The sequence below is a fragment of the Nymphaea colorata genome, chromosome 4 (assembly GCF_008831285.2).
Source record: "Nymphaea colorata isolate Beijing-Zhang1983 chromosome 4, ASM883128v2, whole genome shotgun sequence".
NCBI classification, from domain to species: Eukaryota; Viridiplantae; Streptophyta; class Magnoliopsida; order Nymphaeales; family Nymphaeaceae; genus Nymphaea; species Nymphaea colorata.
In genome coordinates, this window is record NC_045141.1 from 19,752,581 (window position 1) to 19,769,318 (window position 16,738).

General features: G+C 43.4%; 2 protein-coding genes across 5 annotated transcripts; one reads left to right on the forward strand and one right to left on the reverse strand.

Moving 5' to 3' along the window:
• The first annotated feature begins 2,088 nt into the window (after positions 1–2,088).
• LOC116253668 (probable protein phosphatase 2C 49) lies at positions 2,089–10,533 on the forward strand. 4 transcript variants are annotated; one of them, XM_031628603.2, is made up of 5 exons: positions 2,089–3,319; positions 4,150–4,470; positions 6,850–6,955; positions 9,881–10,037; positions 10,179–10,533. In XM_031628603.2, the coding sequence occupies exons 1-5, from the start codon at positions 2,954–2,956 to the stop codon at positions 10,240–10,242; spliced, it is 1,014 nt and encodes a 337-aa protein (XP_031484463.1). In that variant the 5' UTR covers positions 2,089–2,953; the 3' UTR covers positions 10,243–10,533. The 4 variants fall into 4 exon arrangements, with proteins under 4 accessions (XP_031484463.1, XP_031484462.1, XP_049933659.1 ...); XM_031628602.2 differs by having other exon boundaries at positions 9,881–10,533; XM_050077702.1 differs by lacking the exons at positions 9,881–10,037; positions 10,179–10,533 and adding an exon at positions 8,852–9,857 and having other exon boundaries at positions 2,091–3,319.
• A 3,485-nt stretch (positions 10,534–14,018) lies between these two features.
• Positions 14,019–14,822, reverse strand: LOC116253227 (zinc finger protein 11-like). The gene has a single exon (XM_031627994.2). It carries the CDS (start codon positions 14,671–14,673, stop codon positions 14,161–14,163), a length of 513 nt encoding a protein of 170 aa, XP_031483854.2. The 5' UTR covers positions 14,674–14,822; the 3' UTR covers positions 14,019–14,160.
• Between the last annotated feature and the right edge of the window lie 1,916 nt (positions 14,823–16,738).

The window sequence follows — 16,738 nt, forward strand, 5'->3', positions numbered from 1 at the left end:
TTTTCCCTGGCCGGCGGTCGTCTCTCGTGACACTGGACAATGCGGCAAATGGACCGCAATGGCGGATGAGCGGCAGATGCTTGAAGGCCAGCATCTTCTGGAAATCCCCAAATCGGCTACGGCAACATGGAAGGGTGAAAACGCGCTGGTTGGATCGATGGCTACGGGTCCTTTGAGAGAGGAATGTTCACAAGGACACGGGGGAAATGGCTGTTGATCTTTTCCCACCGCTACATCGGACGCATTCATGCTTCCGGGCTGCTGTGCAAGAGCCATCGGCTGCGAACCCAATTGAGGCGCGTAAGGCTGAAACCCTACGGGCAGATGCATCTACCTTTGGGCGTCTAAAGCTAATAATGGCAAACACTCGACATCCTGGAAGAGGGTGCTTTGGGGGTGGGAGGAAGCTAGCCACTTGCTTCAGTGGAAGATTGTAAATGGGACAAAGGTGCGGTTCTGGATTGATGATTGGGGTTTTGGTGTGGTGGAGGCGCTTCTCTTACGGGAGGATTATGGTAGAATGGAGCAGCTCTTGCCTCTCTCCTACCAGCAGACCATGTTAGCACAAGAACGGGCGGCGGCAAACACACCATCTTCTTTGTCAGATGGCCATGAACGAGAGGAAGATGTCCTTTATTGGGGTACCCAAGTAGCTCACAACCGTAGTGGTAATGAGATCTGTGAAATGTTTAAGAGTTAAACGCCCTGAAGACAACTGGAGTGAAAAGATTTGGAACAATAGAGACCCAGCCAGCTGGAATTGGTTCCTCTTTCTGGCGATTGAGGGGCGCCTCTTGACTACGGATAGACTTCAGAGATTTGGCATTCACTTTGGCCAACCACTGTGTTCTTTGTGGGAGAGGAGAATAAACTACCAACCATCTGTTTACTGAATGTTCTTTACTCCAAACAGGTGTGGAAGTCTTTTTGGCACTAAATTCGATTCTTCCTCACCTTGACCTTAGCAACAGAGTATCCAAGTGGACATCAACAGCTTTCAAACAGGGGTGGCTGTCAGACCTTTGGAACATAACTTAATAGTTGGTAAGCTTTGGAAGCCAAGGAACATCATCAGGCACGGTGATTCACGCCCCCGAGTTCAGCAAATATGTAAGATACTTTGGGAAGACCTGCGTCTCTTAGAAGAAGATATTGCTAACAATTCAAAGTATGAGAAGAACATACAACTATCGCTCGCCACCTCAATCGTTCCGGATCCTTGGCCTGACGACACTCCCTCCCGTGTTACGGTGCAGATAGCTGCTATTAAAAGTTGATGGGGAACTGAAGCAACTTTCATCGTGAGCCACAACAGTGTCTTTTTTCGTTGTGGACCAGTCCACAAACTGAAAGGCTGCCTTTAAATGGAGAGTTAAACCTGACAAAGGCCATCAATTCACTAGCTCCTTTTTCCATGGGGAAAATCCTTCTTGGTCTCAGTTCAACGGAATAGCGTGATCGTCTCAAGCGTTGTCTCAAACAGCCTCCCAACGCAATGTCCATCACCTCTAACATATACTCCTGGAGAAATTTTTGTGTTGATGTCCGATTATAATCCTGCCAATAAAGTGGTTTCTCTTGTTCTTAAGCCACGTTCTCCTGATACATGGCTTGATTTTGTATTCACTTGTTTTATCAATAAAAGATGTGGGCGATCCCCGGGCAGGCTAGCGGCGAAGCGAAAGGTTGGGTTCATTTCACTGCGGATTTGAGACTTTTGTGCATGGATTTAAGGTCCAATCCGATCCTACTCAAAACTCGATCTTAGACGCGACCTAAAATTTGCAACATTTTTGCTGCGGAAGGCACGCAAAATACAAATGGGCCCCGGACGATCGACAGTTCACTATCTAAAGCCGGTTAATATAGCAATAATGTTCTTCGCCTCATATTGTAGTGGTTCTAATCGATCCAAGCGTCCTCTTCAGACGGAACGTATAACTATTTCAAATTAAAGATGAAGCAAAAGATCCATACTAAAACCCACAATTCATCAAACTAGAATTCCAAAACTAAATTCCTGAAAGAAGGCTTGACTAAGATCAAAAGATAGATGGGCATGTCCTCAAATTCATCGGTCTTTGATCGAGTAGGCAAGAAGAAGTCATCCATTTCAGTTCCAAGCATCAATGAGTTGGGCTTTGGTGGCCTCCACGAGTAACAGAAGATCAGTCCTTTTTGTTCTTAATCCATGGTGTCCAAAGGCCCCCGAGATCTGTTCTCATTCTGGGGAGGAGGAAAGGAATCGATTCGAAGCGTTCAGAATCGAGGCGGCAGATTTCAAAATATCACCGGGAAAAGGACTTGTTGCCAGAAAAAGGAAGAAGAGAAGGAAAATTTCAATGTTCATGATCCACGTTTCGAAGAGAGAGTATAAAGCAGATGTTACCAAACAGAACAGCGCCGCGTGGTATGGAGTGGCAGAGGCGTAGAGCAGCCACGTAGCAGGCGGACGTTTCCACCGCCGAGACGTGAGGACGGAGGCGTTAAACCCTCCTCTCCCCCTTCGTTTCTTTTCGCCTTCCGCCGCCGTACGAGCAACCGGTGCCGCTCGTCGACACGTAGACAGGAAGAAGGCAAAAATGGCGGGGTGGAGCCATGGAGGGGTCCCACGGCGGAGAGGAAGAAGGACGCTTAACCTGCGTGACCGAATCCCGTTGGCCCTCGTGGCAAGCGGCCATGGGAGTTTGATCGAAGTTCCACTGGCCGACGGCCGCCACGTTGCCACCATCGAGGGGTCAACTCACACAGTCGAGGCCCTTCGGCCACGCCCACGTGCCGGTGGAGCCGGTGGCCGCTCCATGGAAGGCTCTCGTTTAAACTCCTCCCTCCGCCCCTTCCCTTCGCGGGAAGGCCAACGTAAGGACCAGAATCAGAGAGGCGGAGATTCTTGCTTTTCTTTATTCACTGGCGGGCGAGAGTTCCGATGCAGAAGGGACTCTGAGGGGCCTGGATGACGGAGGTTTGCCAGGAGACGGTGGGGGAGACCGCTTCGCCGTGCGCGCTGAGGTCTAGGGCCGCGAGGCGGAGGAGGATGGAGATGAGGCGCTTCGCCGGCGCGCCTGGATCCGTCGTCCGGCGGGAGAGGCGGAGGGGCGGTCGAGGTCCCGAGGCGGTGGCGGGCGAGGGCGAGTCCTCGACGTCGCCTCCGGCTGGGTCTAAGGACGGGGAGCCGTCGTACGGTCTTGTGTCGTCCTGCGGGAGGTCGAGGGACATGGAGGACGCGGTGTCCGCGCGGCCTCGCTTCTTCCGGCCGTCGGATCCGGACGCCAAGCCGCTGCATCTCTTCGCCGTCTACGACGGCCATGGCGGATCGCACGTGAGTTCTCTCTCCGTTGTTCCCTAAAAACCCCCGGAAACACTCGGGAGTATTGTCTTCCTGTGCGCCTGCAGTGCTGCGGGGCTGTTTCGGTATTTTCCCTTCTGAGTGAATCGCCGAGGGTCCTCTTGTAATTTCACCATCTAATTCTTTCCACTCGTTGAGTCTGTACGCCGAAACCAGCATATCAGGTGGCTACCGGTTTCCCAATGCCGCAATGCATTTACTCTCACGCTTTTTGGCACCAAGCCTTCTCAGGCACCCGAACTCCGACCAGAATCCGGCCAAGTGGCCGGATTTTGGCTTGTTCGGCCACCGGAGCTGCAGACCAGAATCGTGCTTCGTGCAGGCGAACAGTAAAAAAAAAGTTGTTATGAGTTTGACACCTTGTTGAGGGGTTGGAACCAGTTGGCGATGGATCAAATCTTTGCGTCACATATGATCTGTGTGCAGCTTAGCCAGGTGGCTTCAGTCGCCGGCCTTTCTCTTCGTCTTGTTATCAAGTCTAGGTGCCCAACAAAACTTGATTACGCCATGTCCGGCGGTCGGCTTATTCACCTTTTTTAGTTGTCCGTTTTTAGTCACTCAATGACGCGATGAGTCGATCGCCGGATAATCTTCAAAAGGTTGATCCGAAAAGTATCTCGTCCTTTTCTTGGTAAAGACTCGGTTGTTATACACAATACACGTAGTTGGTGTACTCGCCGTCTTTAGAGAGATTTTACCCAACAGAAACTAGAGAAAGGAGCCTGATTCTTAGTCGGTTGATGTTCGACTAATGGCAGTAACTCTGATTTTTTTTTTTCTCTTCTGCTTTTTGCGATGGACAGGTGGCAATGATGTGCAAGGAGCGGATGCATCGGCTGGTGGCGGAAGAGCTGGGGAAGGGCGCGGGTTTCGCGGGAGGCGACTGGCGGGGCCTGATGAAGCGGTGCTTCGCGCGCATGGACGAAGAGGTGATGGAGGCGTGCTCGTGCGGGGGGCCGACCCCATGCGTCTGCGAGCAGGCGAGCCTGGTGACGGACGTCGTTGGGTCGACGGCGGTGGTCGCGGTGATAGCCCCGGACGTCGTCGTCGTCGCCAACTGCGGAGACTCCCGGGCCGTCCTCTGCCGCTCCGGCAGACCTGTCCCCCTCTCAACCGACCACAAGGTATGCGCCGCTCCCTGTCTCCCTCCCCTTTTCGTTGAACGATTCTTGAGTCCGTGGTCCTTCTCTGGTGGTTGTCATGCATGAGCGGTACCATACTACTATTTACTTGATCAACCTGACTTGACAGACTAAGTGGTAGCACTCTCTATGTCTTTGGAAGAGACTGACTAGACTTCATATATATATATATATATACAAAGCGATTCGGTGAGGTTAGGTATGGTTGTCGCTGTTGCAGAATTGAGGTTCTCCAATGTAGTCCAAATAAATATCACAAATTGCAAAAGGCTCTAGAAAATCCAAAGTTTTGTAAAGATTAATAACATAGAGCACCTACTAATTTATTAACTTCAATGAATTGGAAAAGGAGTTATGTGGAGTGTAAAATGGCAACAGATTGAAGATATCGGCTCATTTAGGCCGGTTGGAGTGTATCTTTTACTGTCCACGCCGGTCTCCTCGGGGAGAGTGATATATTGGATCATGTAAATAGGGCACTAAGAAATTGACAGTAAGTGAAATGAAAAATGAGTCTATGGGAGGAACGGTATTCGATGGTGCCGATCGAATGTTAAAAACCGTCCATGGGCCAGAAGAACTGGGCTCAAGTTACAGCGGGAGTAGTCGTGGAATGTTAATGACCAAAAATTGGAGAACAAGGTGTTATGGGCAACGAGAAGGTGCTTGGAACTATCATATGTGGCAATTGCCATCTGGTGCTTGGAAGTACCATATGTTGGCTATTTAGCAACTTTTTTTCAACACCATGCTGGATAGTGTTCACTGACATGTGGTTAATGTAGCTTCAATTTTTATCATGAGTTTGGAGATATTTATTTTGAAATGTGAACATTGCCTTCCCCTGCCAGCCGGACGGTGGTGCCCATCGGGCGGCCCCGACAAAGGGGGGCGGACGCTGCCGTCGGGGGGAGGAAAGGGAGCGTCGTGTGATGGTCCGACGTTTAGGGCTGAGAGGGAGTGGGGTGATTCGTTCTCTCGCTGGCCTCTGCCGTCGATCGGCAGGGGAACGTCAAACCTGAAGGAGGGGATGAGGATTCCTCATCCCGCAGCCGAAAGCGGCTCCCAGGCTGTCGGCCGGCGCTGTCTGCCGACCTCGAACCGCCGAGCGGTGCCGACAGCTTGGGTACCGCCACCGCAGGGATGAGGAACCTCCTATATTGGTGGGAAGGGGAGGAGGAGCCCCTCCTCCCCTGCCGTCCGATGGCGGTGTTGTTGCCGGCCATACCCATGCCCTCTAGTGGCTCCGGCGACTCCGCTGATGGCAAGTAGGTATCTCATTTCACATACACACACATGTATACGATAGGCGGTAATGAAGGGTGGACATCAATTACTTTAATTTTGAGCATCGTGGCAGGTTGGCTGGAGTTGGCCGATAGTTTATTTATAAATTATTTATTTAATAAATGTAAATACATATGCATTTTTATTATAGTTAATTATGTATTTATATATTACAGTATATAAAATTCATTGTAATATATATACGTTTTAACATAATCCGACCTAGCTGAGCCAGTTTCGAGCCCGGGTTGTGGTTGCAGCTCAGTTCAGGTTAGACTTTTTATCAGGCCCAGCTGTGCCGAGGGGGCCCGATGTCAAGCCCTATCTCAAACCTGATTGAAAGTGATGAAAGTAATGGGTACAGATCAGATAATTTCTTTTGGAAGTTATTCTTGTATAGGTTGTCCTTTTTCCAGGGCAAGAATTGTTTTTTCCATTTTTTAAGGGGGATCACATTTCTGAAAGTAGTGAACGCAAATCGGAGAAGTTTCGAAGGATAATCTTTCGCCCGTGTTTGTTGAGACGGGTGGAAATCTTATAAATGAGAGAGAATTTTTATGCAAAAGAATTCGTTTTCCTGCGTTAACAATTATGCTATCCGAAATACCTGCATAGCTCCCATTAATGGAAGCTGCAAATTCCGGGGGATATTTCGGACTTCAAAAGCCTGCACGTTACACGTGCCATGTGAAAGATAACTTATTGCTGGGGACTCTCTAACAAGGCTCTTAGCTTGTCGGTTCAGGTTCACTTGGGAGAAAAATAAAAATCCTAGTTGTCCCTAATACGGAATCTATGTTCGTTGAGATGCTCTGTAGTTATTTTTTGATTTTTTGATTTTTTATATTTTGTATTGGACCTAGATGTTGTTCCCCTGATTGCCTGCTATCAGATAAAGAAAAACTCTTGAATCTCGTGTCCCGTGACATGGATAATCTGTCGCCATTTTCACATGTTGGCGGTTTTTGAAGATGCTTTTCTTCTTTTTACTTGGAAAGGAAATTTGATTCTTTCATCTCATCCGTTCCTTTTTATCCCTCTGAAGATGACCAATATTTGGCGTAAAATTTGCAGCCGGACCAAGCTGATGAACTGGCAAGAATTGAGGCAAGTGGTGGGCGTGTGATATACTTGAACGGTCCTCGGGTGTACGGGATACTAGCTATGTCCAGAGCCATAGGTCTGTGTCCTGAACTTTTCTTCTTCTAGTTTTGCTTCTTCTAGTCTCATATCTTCCGCATGGTCAAGGTTGGGCTCATTGGTGTAATATCATGTCTCTAGGCTCAATGAAGCGACTCTATTCATACTGATTGTGCACAACTTATCTCTGAGTAAGATCATCTTTGCCTACATGACCAGGATACAAGCGGAAGTCCACCTGTTCTGTTTCTGATAGTTCGTTGTTTTTCCAGTGTTTTAACGGCTTTGTGTGGTTTCTCGTAAGGGATACTGCCGGGGTATGAGACTGCTCCAGATGGTTCTGAAATACTGGTTGCCTGCCTCATCGCCTAGCAGGAAGGCGCACCCTTTGACTCACTGCATGGATGCGCGCACATACACACAGAGAACCGACTATGGAAAGTCTAGGAAAATGCAAACGATGTGGCGTTAGGATAGAAAACACCGAGCCAACATGGGGAAATCATACATAGATGACCATAGTTCATAACAGATTCATTTTGATGATCTTTCCCGAGGTCTTTGGATTGGAGGCTGCAGTCAAGTTGAGAGACTGGCTGAAATTTATGCTGTCACTTTAATTTTTTGTTTTTCCTTTTCTCATTTTTCCTGTTCATATATAATAGTTAGCGTTTCTCAACTGATCTTCATTTGTAGAACATCTCGACCTTCACATGTAGAAATCATAAAGTTTTAGGCTGACAAAGATCAATTCTGTAAGTAAATCAAAATAGGAGCAAACATAAGTCATTTTTTACTCTTGGATTTCTTGCCCTGTGGCTGCACTTTCTTGGCTTATTCCATTTGAACAAGTAGAACTGGACCTACACCATTCGAACAAGTGGAAGGAAGGGTGAGACCATGGTTTCATGAGGCTGATCCTGAGCCGCCATCCAAGCACAAATGCCTTCATGTGAAAGAACTTTTTTAGTGTAGAAAATATCAGATTTAGGATCTTCTGCCAAATTGATTTCTTGGGAAACAAATTGATGGGCATTCTTATCATGGGAAAATCCCACTGTGAACTTTGATTCATCTTTTGTTCTTTTCTTTTCTTTTCTTTTTTTTGTCTTGCTGATGTAACACAGTCCCATTCCTTAGGTTTATTTGTAGTTTTTTAGAATTTATAAGAATTATGTCAGAAAAATGGCTACCCCAAGTGTTATTTCTATGCAAGGAATCTGCTGAATTAAAATCACTAGATTCTAGGAGGATCGCTTTGGAGGTCTTAGTTCAAGGATGGGAAAAGGGCAGTCCCATGTTTCTAGTAGAGAGATCAGTTTGGTTTGAGTGATACATGTAGGCCATGGCTACGTTAATGAAAATTAATAACTTATTTCCTAATAACATTGTCCTCAAAAATGTTAAATTCCACACTGTGCTGGTAATTCAAGTTGATAGCAGGCTGTAGTGACACACTGAGCTTGCTGCAAGAAACTTATTTGGAAAAGTTCAATAGATGGTAGCTTTTCATCGTAACTATGTATCTCCAATTAATTTTCTTTTAAATCATTCGGTGATAATCTTAGAAGTTGAGAAAGATTGGAAATGTAATTGATCAATGTTAGTCTCGCAAGGGAGATTAAAGTGGCGACAACAATACCTTTAAATGCTGGCCTGAATTGTTTGCCTGTGGATGTAGCTAGGCAAATGTTTGATTTCTTCTTTACAGTCAAAAAATTAGACACATATGATGAGCAGCTTACATGATTTGTTTAGTTCTTGTAGAATATGTCTGATTTTATATCACGTGTGTTGATCTGTTTTTCGTCTTGTTTGAGCTGTCTTTTATTTCCATTTTTGATGCATGTCTCGGGAAAATTTCTAAGAATATCGAAGGAACCTATTAAGAATAGGGTCAAGACTAGTGTCATTTTTCTTCCTTGTGTAATTACAGACGTGGGAAAACAGTCCATTTTTCACCGTGCAGCATATAAGGAGCACGAAGATGTCAAAGGCACTTAGTGTGCAGTACGTTATGTTTTTAGTTATGGGGTAATCACAGGACCATGGTTGAGATGGATTCTGAACGGTGATTAGTGGCAATTCTGTATGCATATCATGATACTCACAGTAATATGCTTAAAGAAATCGGTTACTCTTATGCCAATTCCTGGGTGAGGTAGGAAAATGGTTCTTTTGTGGTATTCTAAATGCGAGTTATGATATTTTAAATGGAATAAGCTACCTTTTATGATTCTATACCTTAATAAAGTACTTGCCATTCCCTTGTAATATACTCAAGCTACTATCTGCAGTGCTTCATAGGCATGAAGATCTATATTTAGTGAGATCATAGATCTATAATTTGTTTTTTGTTCCTCTTCTGTTCTATTTGTGCTCATCCGAGACAACAAAGAGTGGTTTAAATTGGAGGAAGACTTCCCATTCTCATTACCTCGTCTGTTTCCATTCCTTTTTTCTGATGAATATGTAAATCATGTATATATATTTCACGTTAACCGCTAGTGAAAGAATAGAACTCTCATCAACTGAGTTCTTGAATTGAGCACATTTAGAAATATTGAGCATATTTAAAAATGCTACTAGGCACAAGCTGATATAATTACATGCTTGATCCAGTTTCCACTAACTGAGTTCCTCTGAAGCATAATCTTTATTGAAATGAAAGACGATACATTTTTGTAGAGTTTTTGTGTTTGTGATGCTTATGGTGAGAATATGATGGTCTACTGTGATTGAAGTGTGATCATTCTTGATATGCAGAGAACAATTTCACGTCCAGTCTTGGACCGTTTAGAATGCATCCATGGACTTGAAAATTCACATTGATCATGCATGCCTATGTAGAAGATTGTTTTGTGACGTTTTCATTTATAAAATCCTTGAACTGCCGAAGGCTTTTGAGAAGAATGAAGACAAAACTTGGTTTGCGTAATGATCCTTAAGTTTTCTTTATTCACAGGAGACAAGTACCTAAAACCAATTGTCTCATCTGAGCCTGAGGTTACTATCACGGAACGTTCTTCGAATGATGAATGCTTGATTCTTGCAAGTGATGGCTTGTGGGATGTTCTTCCTAATGATGTAGTCTGCAAAGTTGCTTGGAATTGCCTTCGAGGGTATGCTCCTGCCCCGTCAGATTCAATTTCACTTGCTGTAGATGGTCAGAAAGGAATTGCATGTATCGAAAGCAACGGGAAGTCAGGATCACGTTGTGCTTTGGCTGCAATGTTGTTGACAAAGCTTGCTTTGGCACGCAGGAGTTCGGACAATATCAGTGTCATAGTGATAGATCTGAAGGGAAACTCAAAGAGAGGTGAATAGTGGTTATGGAGTTGCAGGTACAATCTAGAGTCCTAGACCTGGAAAAAGTGAGACAGGTCGATGATCCCAAAGAAAGACAAATGCTTCGCAGGCGGTAACTTTACTATCACGAATGAATTGTTTATCTATTATTGTTCTCCTCTGAATCGGACGGACAGGGACACCCGTAAGAGCCCACAAAACTGAGGCGGCTCTGTAAATGTATAAATGTAGTCTAAGGTAATACTGTATATATGTCGCGAGTAGTCTGTTATCCATCAATTTTGGTTAAAGATCAAAGAAATTTGTGAATGTTTTAATGCCATATGCTTTCCATTTCGAAACCATTTTTTGGAATTTCGCATAAGCAGCAAATTCTCAATACTGATATGGATCATTGCTTAATTCTACTAACTTCTGCATTGCAATTCCCTGAAAGAGGTTTCTGTTTGGACCATGAGATTGCAGTTTCTCCGACACTAAGAACATTGCAGTTTTCCTAACGTATCATACTCTATGAGGTCTGGGTGTTGTACCTTTCACGACGCATCCACTCCCTTGGGTGGTTTGTCTCTAGGAACTTGTTACCGTTAGATCAGAGTGGACCGTGAACCATCAAGCAGGGCAATTACAGTGTCAGACACTCCGCCCCAAGAACCAATATCGAACCATAGCTTGGGTGTTCATCTCGAATTACAGAGGGTTTGGCAGGGGCATACCAGATCATGCCAAGTGACTCTCCAGGTAGACATCCTTTAGGTATTAAATTATAGACGTTCTTCGATTTGCGGGTGGTGCCTTCCTAGGTGCTATGGCGTCAGCATAACGGCGAGTGGTTATAGCTTCGTAATTTTGATGCTTCCGTCGTCCTAAGCCTTTTCAGAAGGACATACTTGGTACTTCCTTTTGCTGCAACTGGCAATATGAGTTATGATCAATATTCGGGCTTCATAAGCTTTTGAAGTATACAATTATGAACCAGATATCCCCTTACCCACCGCTGCTGTCCCTCCTCGATTTCTCTTCGGAAGCCTCCAGGCAAGATAGAAAGGAAGTTGACCTGAAATCGCAGTGAATGGATTTTAGTGTAATTTTCAGATGCTGACTAGCTGTTGAATTAGAATTATCAAAACGTGGACATCATCTATGTATTTGATGGGTTAAAAAGAAATATGTATAGTGCAACCATACATGTATTCATATCGTAACATACATACATTTGGGATAGATTCACATACCTCTTTGTTTGTAGCAGAGGATTTTAACGGAGATGATGGCTACGCGACACTCTGCTTCATAGGGACTAAGGTCTCACGCAATGGAGAACCTTCTACATCCACAACCCTGATAGCTTCAAGGATTCTCCCACGCTCTCTCCGTCTTCTGCCTTTATTTTTAACTCTTACCTTTATATATCCGTTTCTCTAACCACCGCATTAGTGGTCGGTTTATGCAGGCAGTTAATCAACTCATTTGAATTGCTATATGAGTTTTTGATCCTACCCATCATGGGCAGATCTAGATATGAAAGAGCCAACAGTATTTTTATTGCAGGGTTTACATTAACGGATGGCTGTGTGAGTCCTTTTCTAAGCTGCCACGTTCGGTGCGAGAAAAGGTGCTGCGATTTTGCTTGTCGTAACAAAAAGGAAGAAAGTGCCGATCTAAAGGAAAAAAAACCGTCCGCATTAGGGAGAGAAGCCTATGGGCACTTTATCTTTGTGCTTATTCTCCCTTCTCTACCACTTACTTGTATTCATTCTTCCGTCTTCACTAGTTAAGAGGTGTCGGAGGAGGGAGAAATTTCCTTTCACATAAAATATTATCCAACTACTAGGAGGACTTCTCCTCGACTGAAAACATGTGAAACTTTCACCGACAAGCATGTCCCACACATATATTTCCATCATCCTGAAAGTGAAGGGAAAAAAAAAATCCTACAAAGAAGATGCTATTGTCACTTTAAATGCGACGAGTTGCTTATTAAGTGAAACTTGTAGCTTACACTTTGTTGGGTATGAATTAATCTGTCCTTCGGAAGATTTTGTTTCAACATTTGAAGATTCTATAAGATAATTATAAGAACTACTGTTAGATATGTTCATCTTTCACCATACATTTGGTATTCTCAAGCCATTCTTTTGCATAAGATGTGACAACTTATCCTCTTAATTAGGAAACCACCTGTACATTGCTATTGTTCGATCCGGCTCAAAAATTAAACGTCATTCCGGTTTCATTGTAGTTCACTATACTCAACACTGATCTGCATTTGATCGCATCGGACCTGAAGTAGCACCATAATATATTTTAGTTTGACAACCATAAAAACGTGATCCTCAAATATAAAGACCATTTACGAGCAATTCCCATGCATGGAATGCAAAAATGGCTATTCAATAGGCGAAGGATTCAAGGGCAAAGAATACGATCAATCTTGGTGGAATAAGCCGAAAAATGTGAACTACCGAAGAGGCATGGCGTGCTTTTCAATCGGAAAAGTTATTTCATTGCTGGCTAGGAGTGCAGATTTGAGGGAAAGGAAACGGGACATTTTGAACAGCTTTATAATGACGCGGACAAATTATTCTCCCATCTCCATCTACTGTACAAAACTGCCAGCTTCATCTCTCATCTTCCACAACTTTAGCTCCTAGAGGTGTTGTCAATGAAGGAACCACTGTTTAGTTGGCTCCATTTCCTATCAGATAATCACTTCCCTTACATATTCTTAATTTTTCACCACTCTTCATCAAATGCAGCATGTTACTTGATTCGTGGGTACAGATTAGCATTCATTAAGGGGCTTAATACTCATGATGGACATGCTTTAGAGAAATACGATTAAACAACACTTTTCTGTCAAAGACATATTTGAGGAATCGTCAAATGTTATTCATCTTTGGAGCTACCATAAACTTCCTTTCCGTTTGAAATTAACCTTGTGTGCAGACCCTTATCGTACTTTTCTTCCTTTCTGCTGCTCTGCATGTGCATGCCTGTGCATTTGTTTTACACCCTCATTGAAGAAAAGAAGATGAAGTACAAATGATTCCTGTAGAGTTACAACAAGAATTGGATTTTGGCTCTTGTCTCGCGAACATACACAAAGAATGCTCTGCATTTTGGTCAGTGTTTGAGCTTTTATATGATTTTCTCCGCTTCTGTCCGTATCCTTTTCCTCTCTAAAACTTGCAATTAATCAAAAGATTGAATAATAAAAGGCTAAATGTAATATAAGCAATAATATAAATACAGACGAATATTAGTGGCTTCTTCAATGCAAATTAATCATGTGCGGTTTTCTGACTAAGTTGTTGCCAATAATTTTTCTTACAAAACCTCTTATTCTAAGACCCACAAGAGGAAAAAAAAAAGATCATACAGCTAGCCCAACCTTAGTTCAAGGTCCTGAAACGAGAAGGGGAACTGAAAATAGAGGTCGAAATGACATCTGCCTCTGAAGCTTGTGAATATAAAGAGCAGTGGTCGTTTTCAAAGCTGTTCTACAACTGACACCATGCCCTTGTTCTACTTTTGCTAAGATTAGAATATCTTATATTTTATGTAGTGCATGGAGCCTGGCATCGGTGGGCTGTGGGCCGTTGGACTCGTATATATGGATATGTAGCCGCATATTACACTGATAAATGTTAACGAAGCAGTAAATGAAGCTAATCTTGAGCAAATCTAAAAAAAGGTAATTAAACTGTCATGGTCGTGAACCTAACTGCTCGTGCAGCCATAGCTTAACAGCAGTATCTTATTTTACAGCACAGTTTCACATACATGGGCGCTGAGCAATGGATACACAAACCAAACGAGAGAGAGAGAGAGCATTTAGTGATGTGAAAATCAGCAAGACATATAGAGCATCATGATCAACACTGTCGTTGTCCTTTGGAATGCAAAAACTGAAAATAAAATCAACTCCACAATCTAAGCCGAATCCACGTTCTTGCTCATGTCGGTACTGTAGCCAAGCCGCAGTTCCAAGTCTATGCCATTCTCCAAGCAGTTGCTGCTCCTCAAGCTCCCTACTCCACTACCATTCAAGGGCCTCACCAAGGAAGGAAGCGTTTCACCGCAGTCCAGTTCTTTAATGCACATGATCTTCTCTCTTTCTTCTCCTTCTGTCTGCTTCTCATCTGCTTTCTCTTGGTTGGTCGACCCCCTGATTCCTGAATAACCAAACCAAGAAGAAGAAGCAGCAACTACCTTGGAAGGAAACTTGTTCTTCAGAGGGGTACCAACAAGAGGCGCATCGGTTGATGTTTCAGTACTTGGTGTTACAAGTGATGTTGAAGAGGAAGAAATCATGGAGAGTACTGGTTTTGAACTGGGGCTTGGAAGAGCAGCAGGAGCTCGAGTGGCATGTTGAAGAAGATCATCATCGTCACCAAGAGACAGAGACTCTCTCAGCCTTGCTCTATCCCTCCTGTGCACATTCATGTGTCCACCGAGTGCCTGTGCAGACCTGAACTCTCTCCTGCAAAAACTGCAAGGGTATGACCTTGGGGGCCAGGAAAACACTCCACCAACCGAGCCCCAAGGATGATCATCTGCAGACCTATTCAGCCATGGCTTGGTTGCTCGGTCCATGGTACTTCCCCAACCAGAAGATCGTAACCTTCTTAAATCGATGGTACTCGTCACTCCCACCCATTCCCCTCCCCTCTGACTTAATAATGATCATGGCAGTATGCCCATCAAAACCATAACCCTGTATATCCAATTTTTCCCTAGAGGGAAACCTCCTGAAACTGTCAACCTTTCTATTTGGATGACTCACTTGGAAGGAAATAGAACTCAAACTGGGGTGCTGCATAAATTGAGTGGATTAATTAATGCCACAAATTTTAAAGGGGAAAAGAAATCTCTTGCTAAATCTACTTGATATCTTGAGGGTATGGTGACAAGCCAGAGGCAACCCCATTGGGGAAATGCCATTATTGAGAAGAGCTGAAATTCAGTAAATAGCTAGCCAAAGCAGACACCATGTCCATTTAAGCCATTGCCATTCTACATCTTGTTGCGCTTTAGCTAGTCCGGACCAGCTGAAAATGGAAGATCTTGCCCCCAGGTGGAGCGCCTTGTCTGACCTCATCATGGCAAGCAACTTATAGCAGGTGAATAATTAGCTTAAGAGTCTTCCTCATGTTAAGCATCAGTCATGTGAATCATCTGAGAATATTCACACGAAAGCACAGAAAGGACACCGCTTTCAAAACCTGGCTTTTATTAGTATCTGAATGTCTTACCGATCCCCCATTTAGGATGTGAAAAGACTGATCTCCATTGGTGTTATGAGTTTCTGATCTTTACCGCATCTTTAACTCTTTTATTGTTCCTCCAAATTAATTGAATTAGCTTACACATCATCTGGAACGGAACTTTTCGTCTATTTTTCGTTCATATAGTTCAATGACTGGCATGCAGAACGCTCTTCCAGTGGTAATAGATCTGCAAGATATCGTAGCTTTCTGAAATCAACGATTTTCATGCATGAGAGAAGATTTACTCATAGATTTCCCGATATTTTTTGAGGTTTTGCGTTCTTCTCAGTAGAATCGAGGAAAAACGTCGAATAATTTTCCTTGCAATCCATTTTTTTTTTTGTTCATAATATATAATCCCCAACTTGCAGTCCACTTTCTTACTTTATCCTTTGCTTTCAAGTTTTCCGGATCCTTCATTTTTTCCTTGAACTGCAAAAATCCGTCCTTGCTTTTATAGGGCATTAAAATGATTGACCAAAACTGTCAAATTTGACGAAAAAGACAGCTTTACCCTTGACTGAGTATGATTTGGGGCATAAAAAAGGTGGGGATGTTCTTTAGTATAAAAGCATGGTTACATAAATCTCAAAACATACAATGTGACCCGATTTTGATTCATCCAAATTTGAAATTCATGGATTTGATGTGGATCTGGCTTTTACTGATATGGTAAAAGATCCATAATAAAACAATGGTTCATCAAACTAAGGATCTTAGGTCACACTTAAACTTAAGATTCTTATTTTTATTTTACTTCTTTGCACTGAAAAAAAGTTGGATTTAAGATAGAAAGGTAAAGAATCTGATTTTAATTAAATGCTGAGGATATCAAACCCGATGCTATCAAACATGTTGGCACATATCGACCGTTAGGTATTGGTCCAAATCCTCTATTATTAATTCTATTTCTTATTTTTAAAAAGATCTTTTAATTGATAAGAAACAAAAGATTGTGCTGTAGCCCTTGATGTGGCATTAAAGTGGGGGAGGACTTCTTTTCAAAAGATAAAATGAAAATATTAAAAGACTAAAATGTAAATAGATGTAAAAAGGTTCTAAAATGTCACTGCCTCTTTTCTTTTCCTTGGTGCATATTTCTTGCATGCACAGAGGTATGCACGCAAAGAACTCTATAATCTTGCGGCCAAAAAGGAAACGATACATACTTATCCGTTGACGCACACCATTTTTTACAACAATTATACAAAAGCTTAAAATAAATAAAATTTCAATTTTTC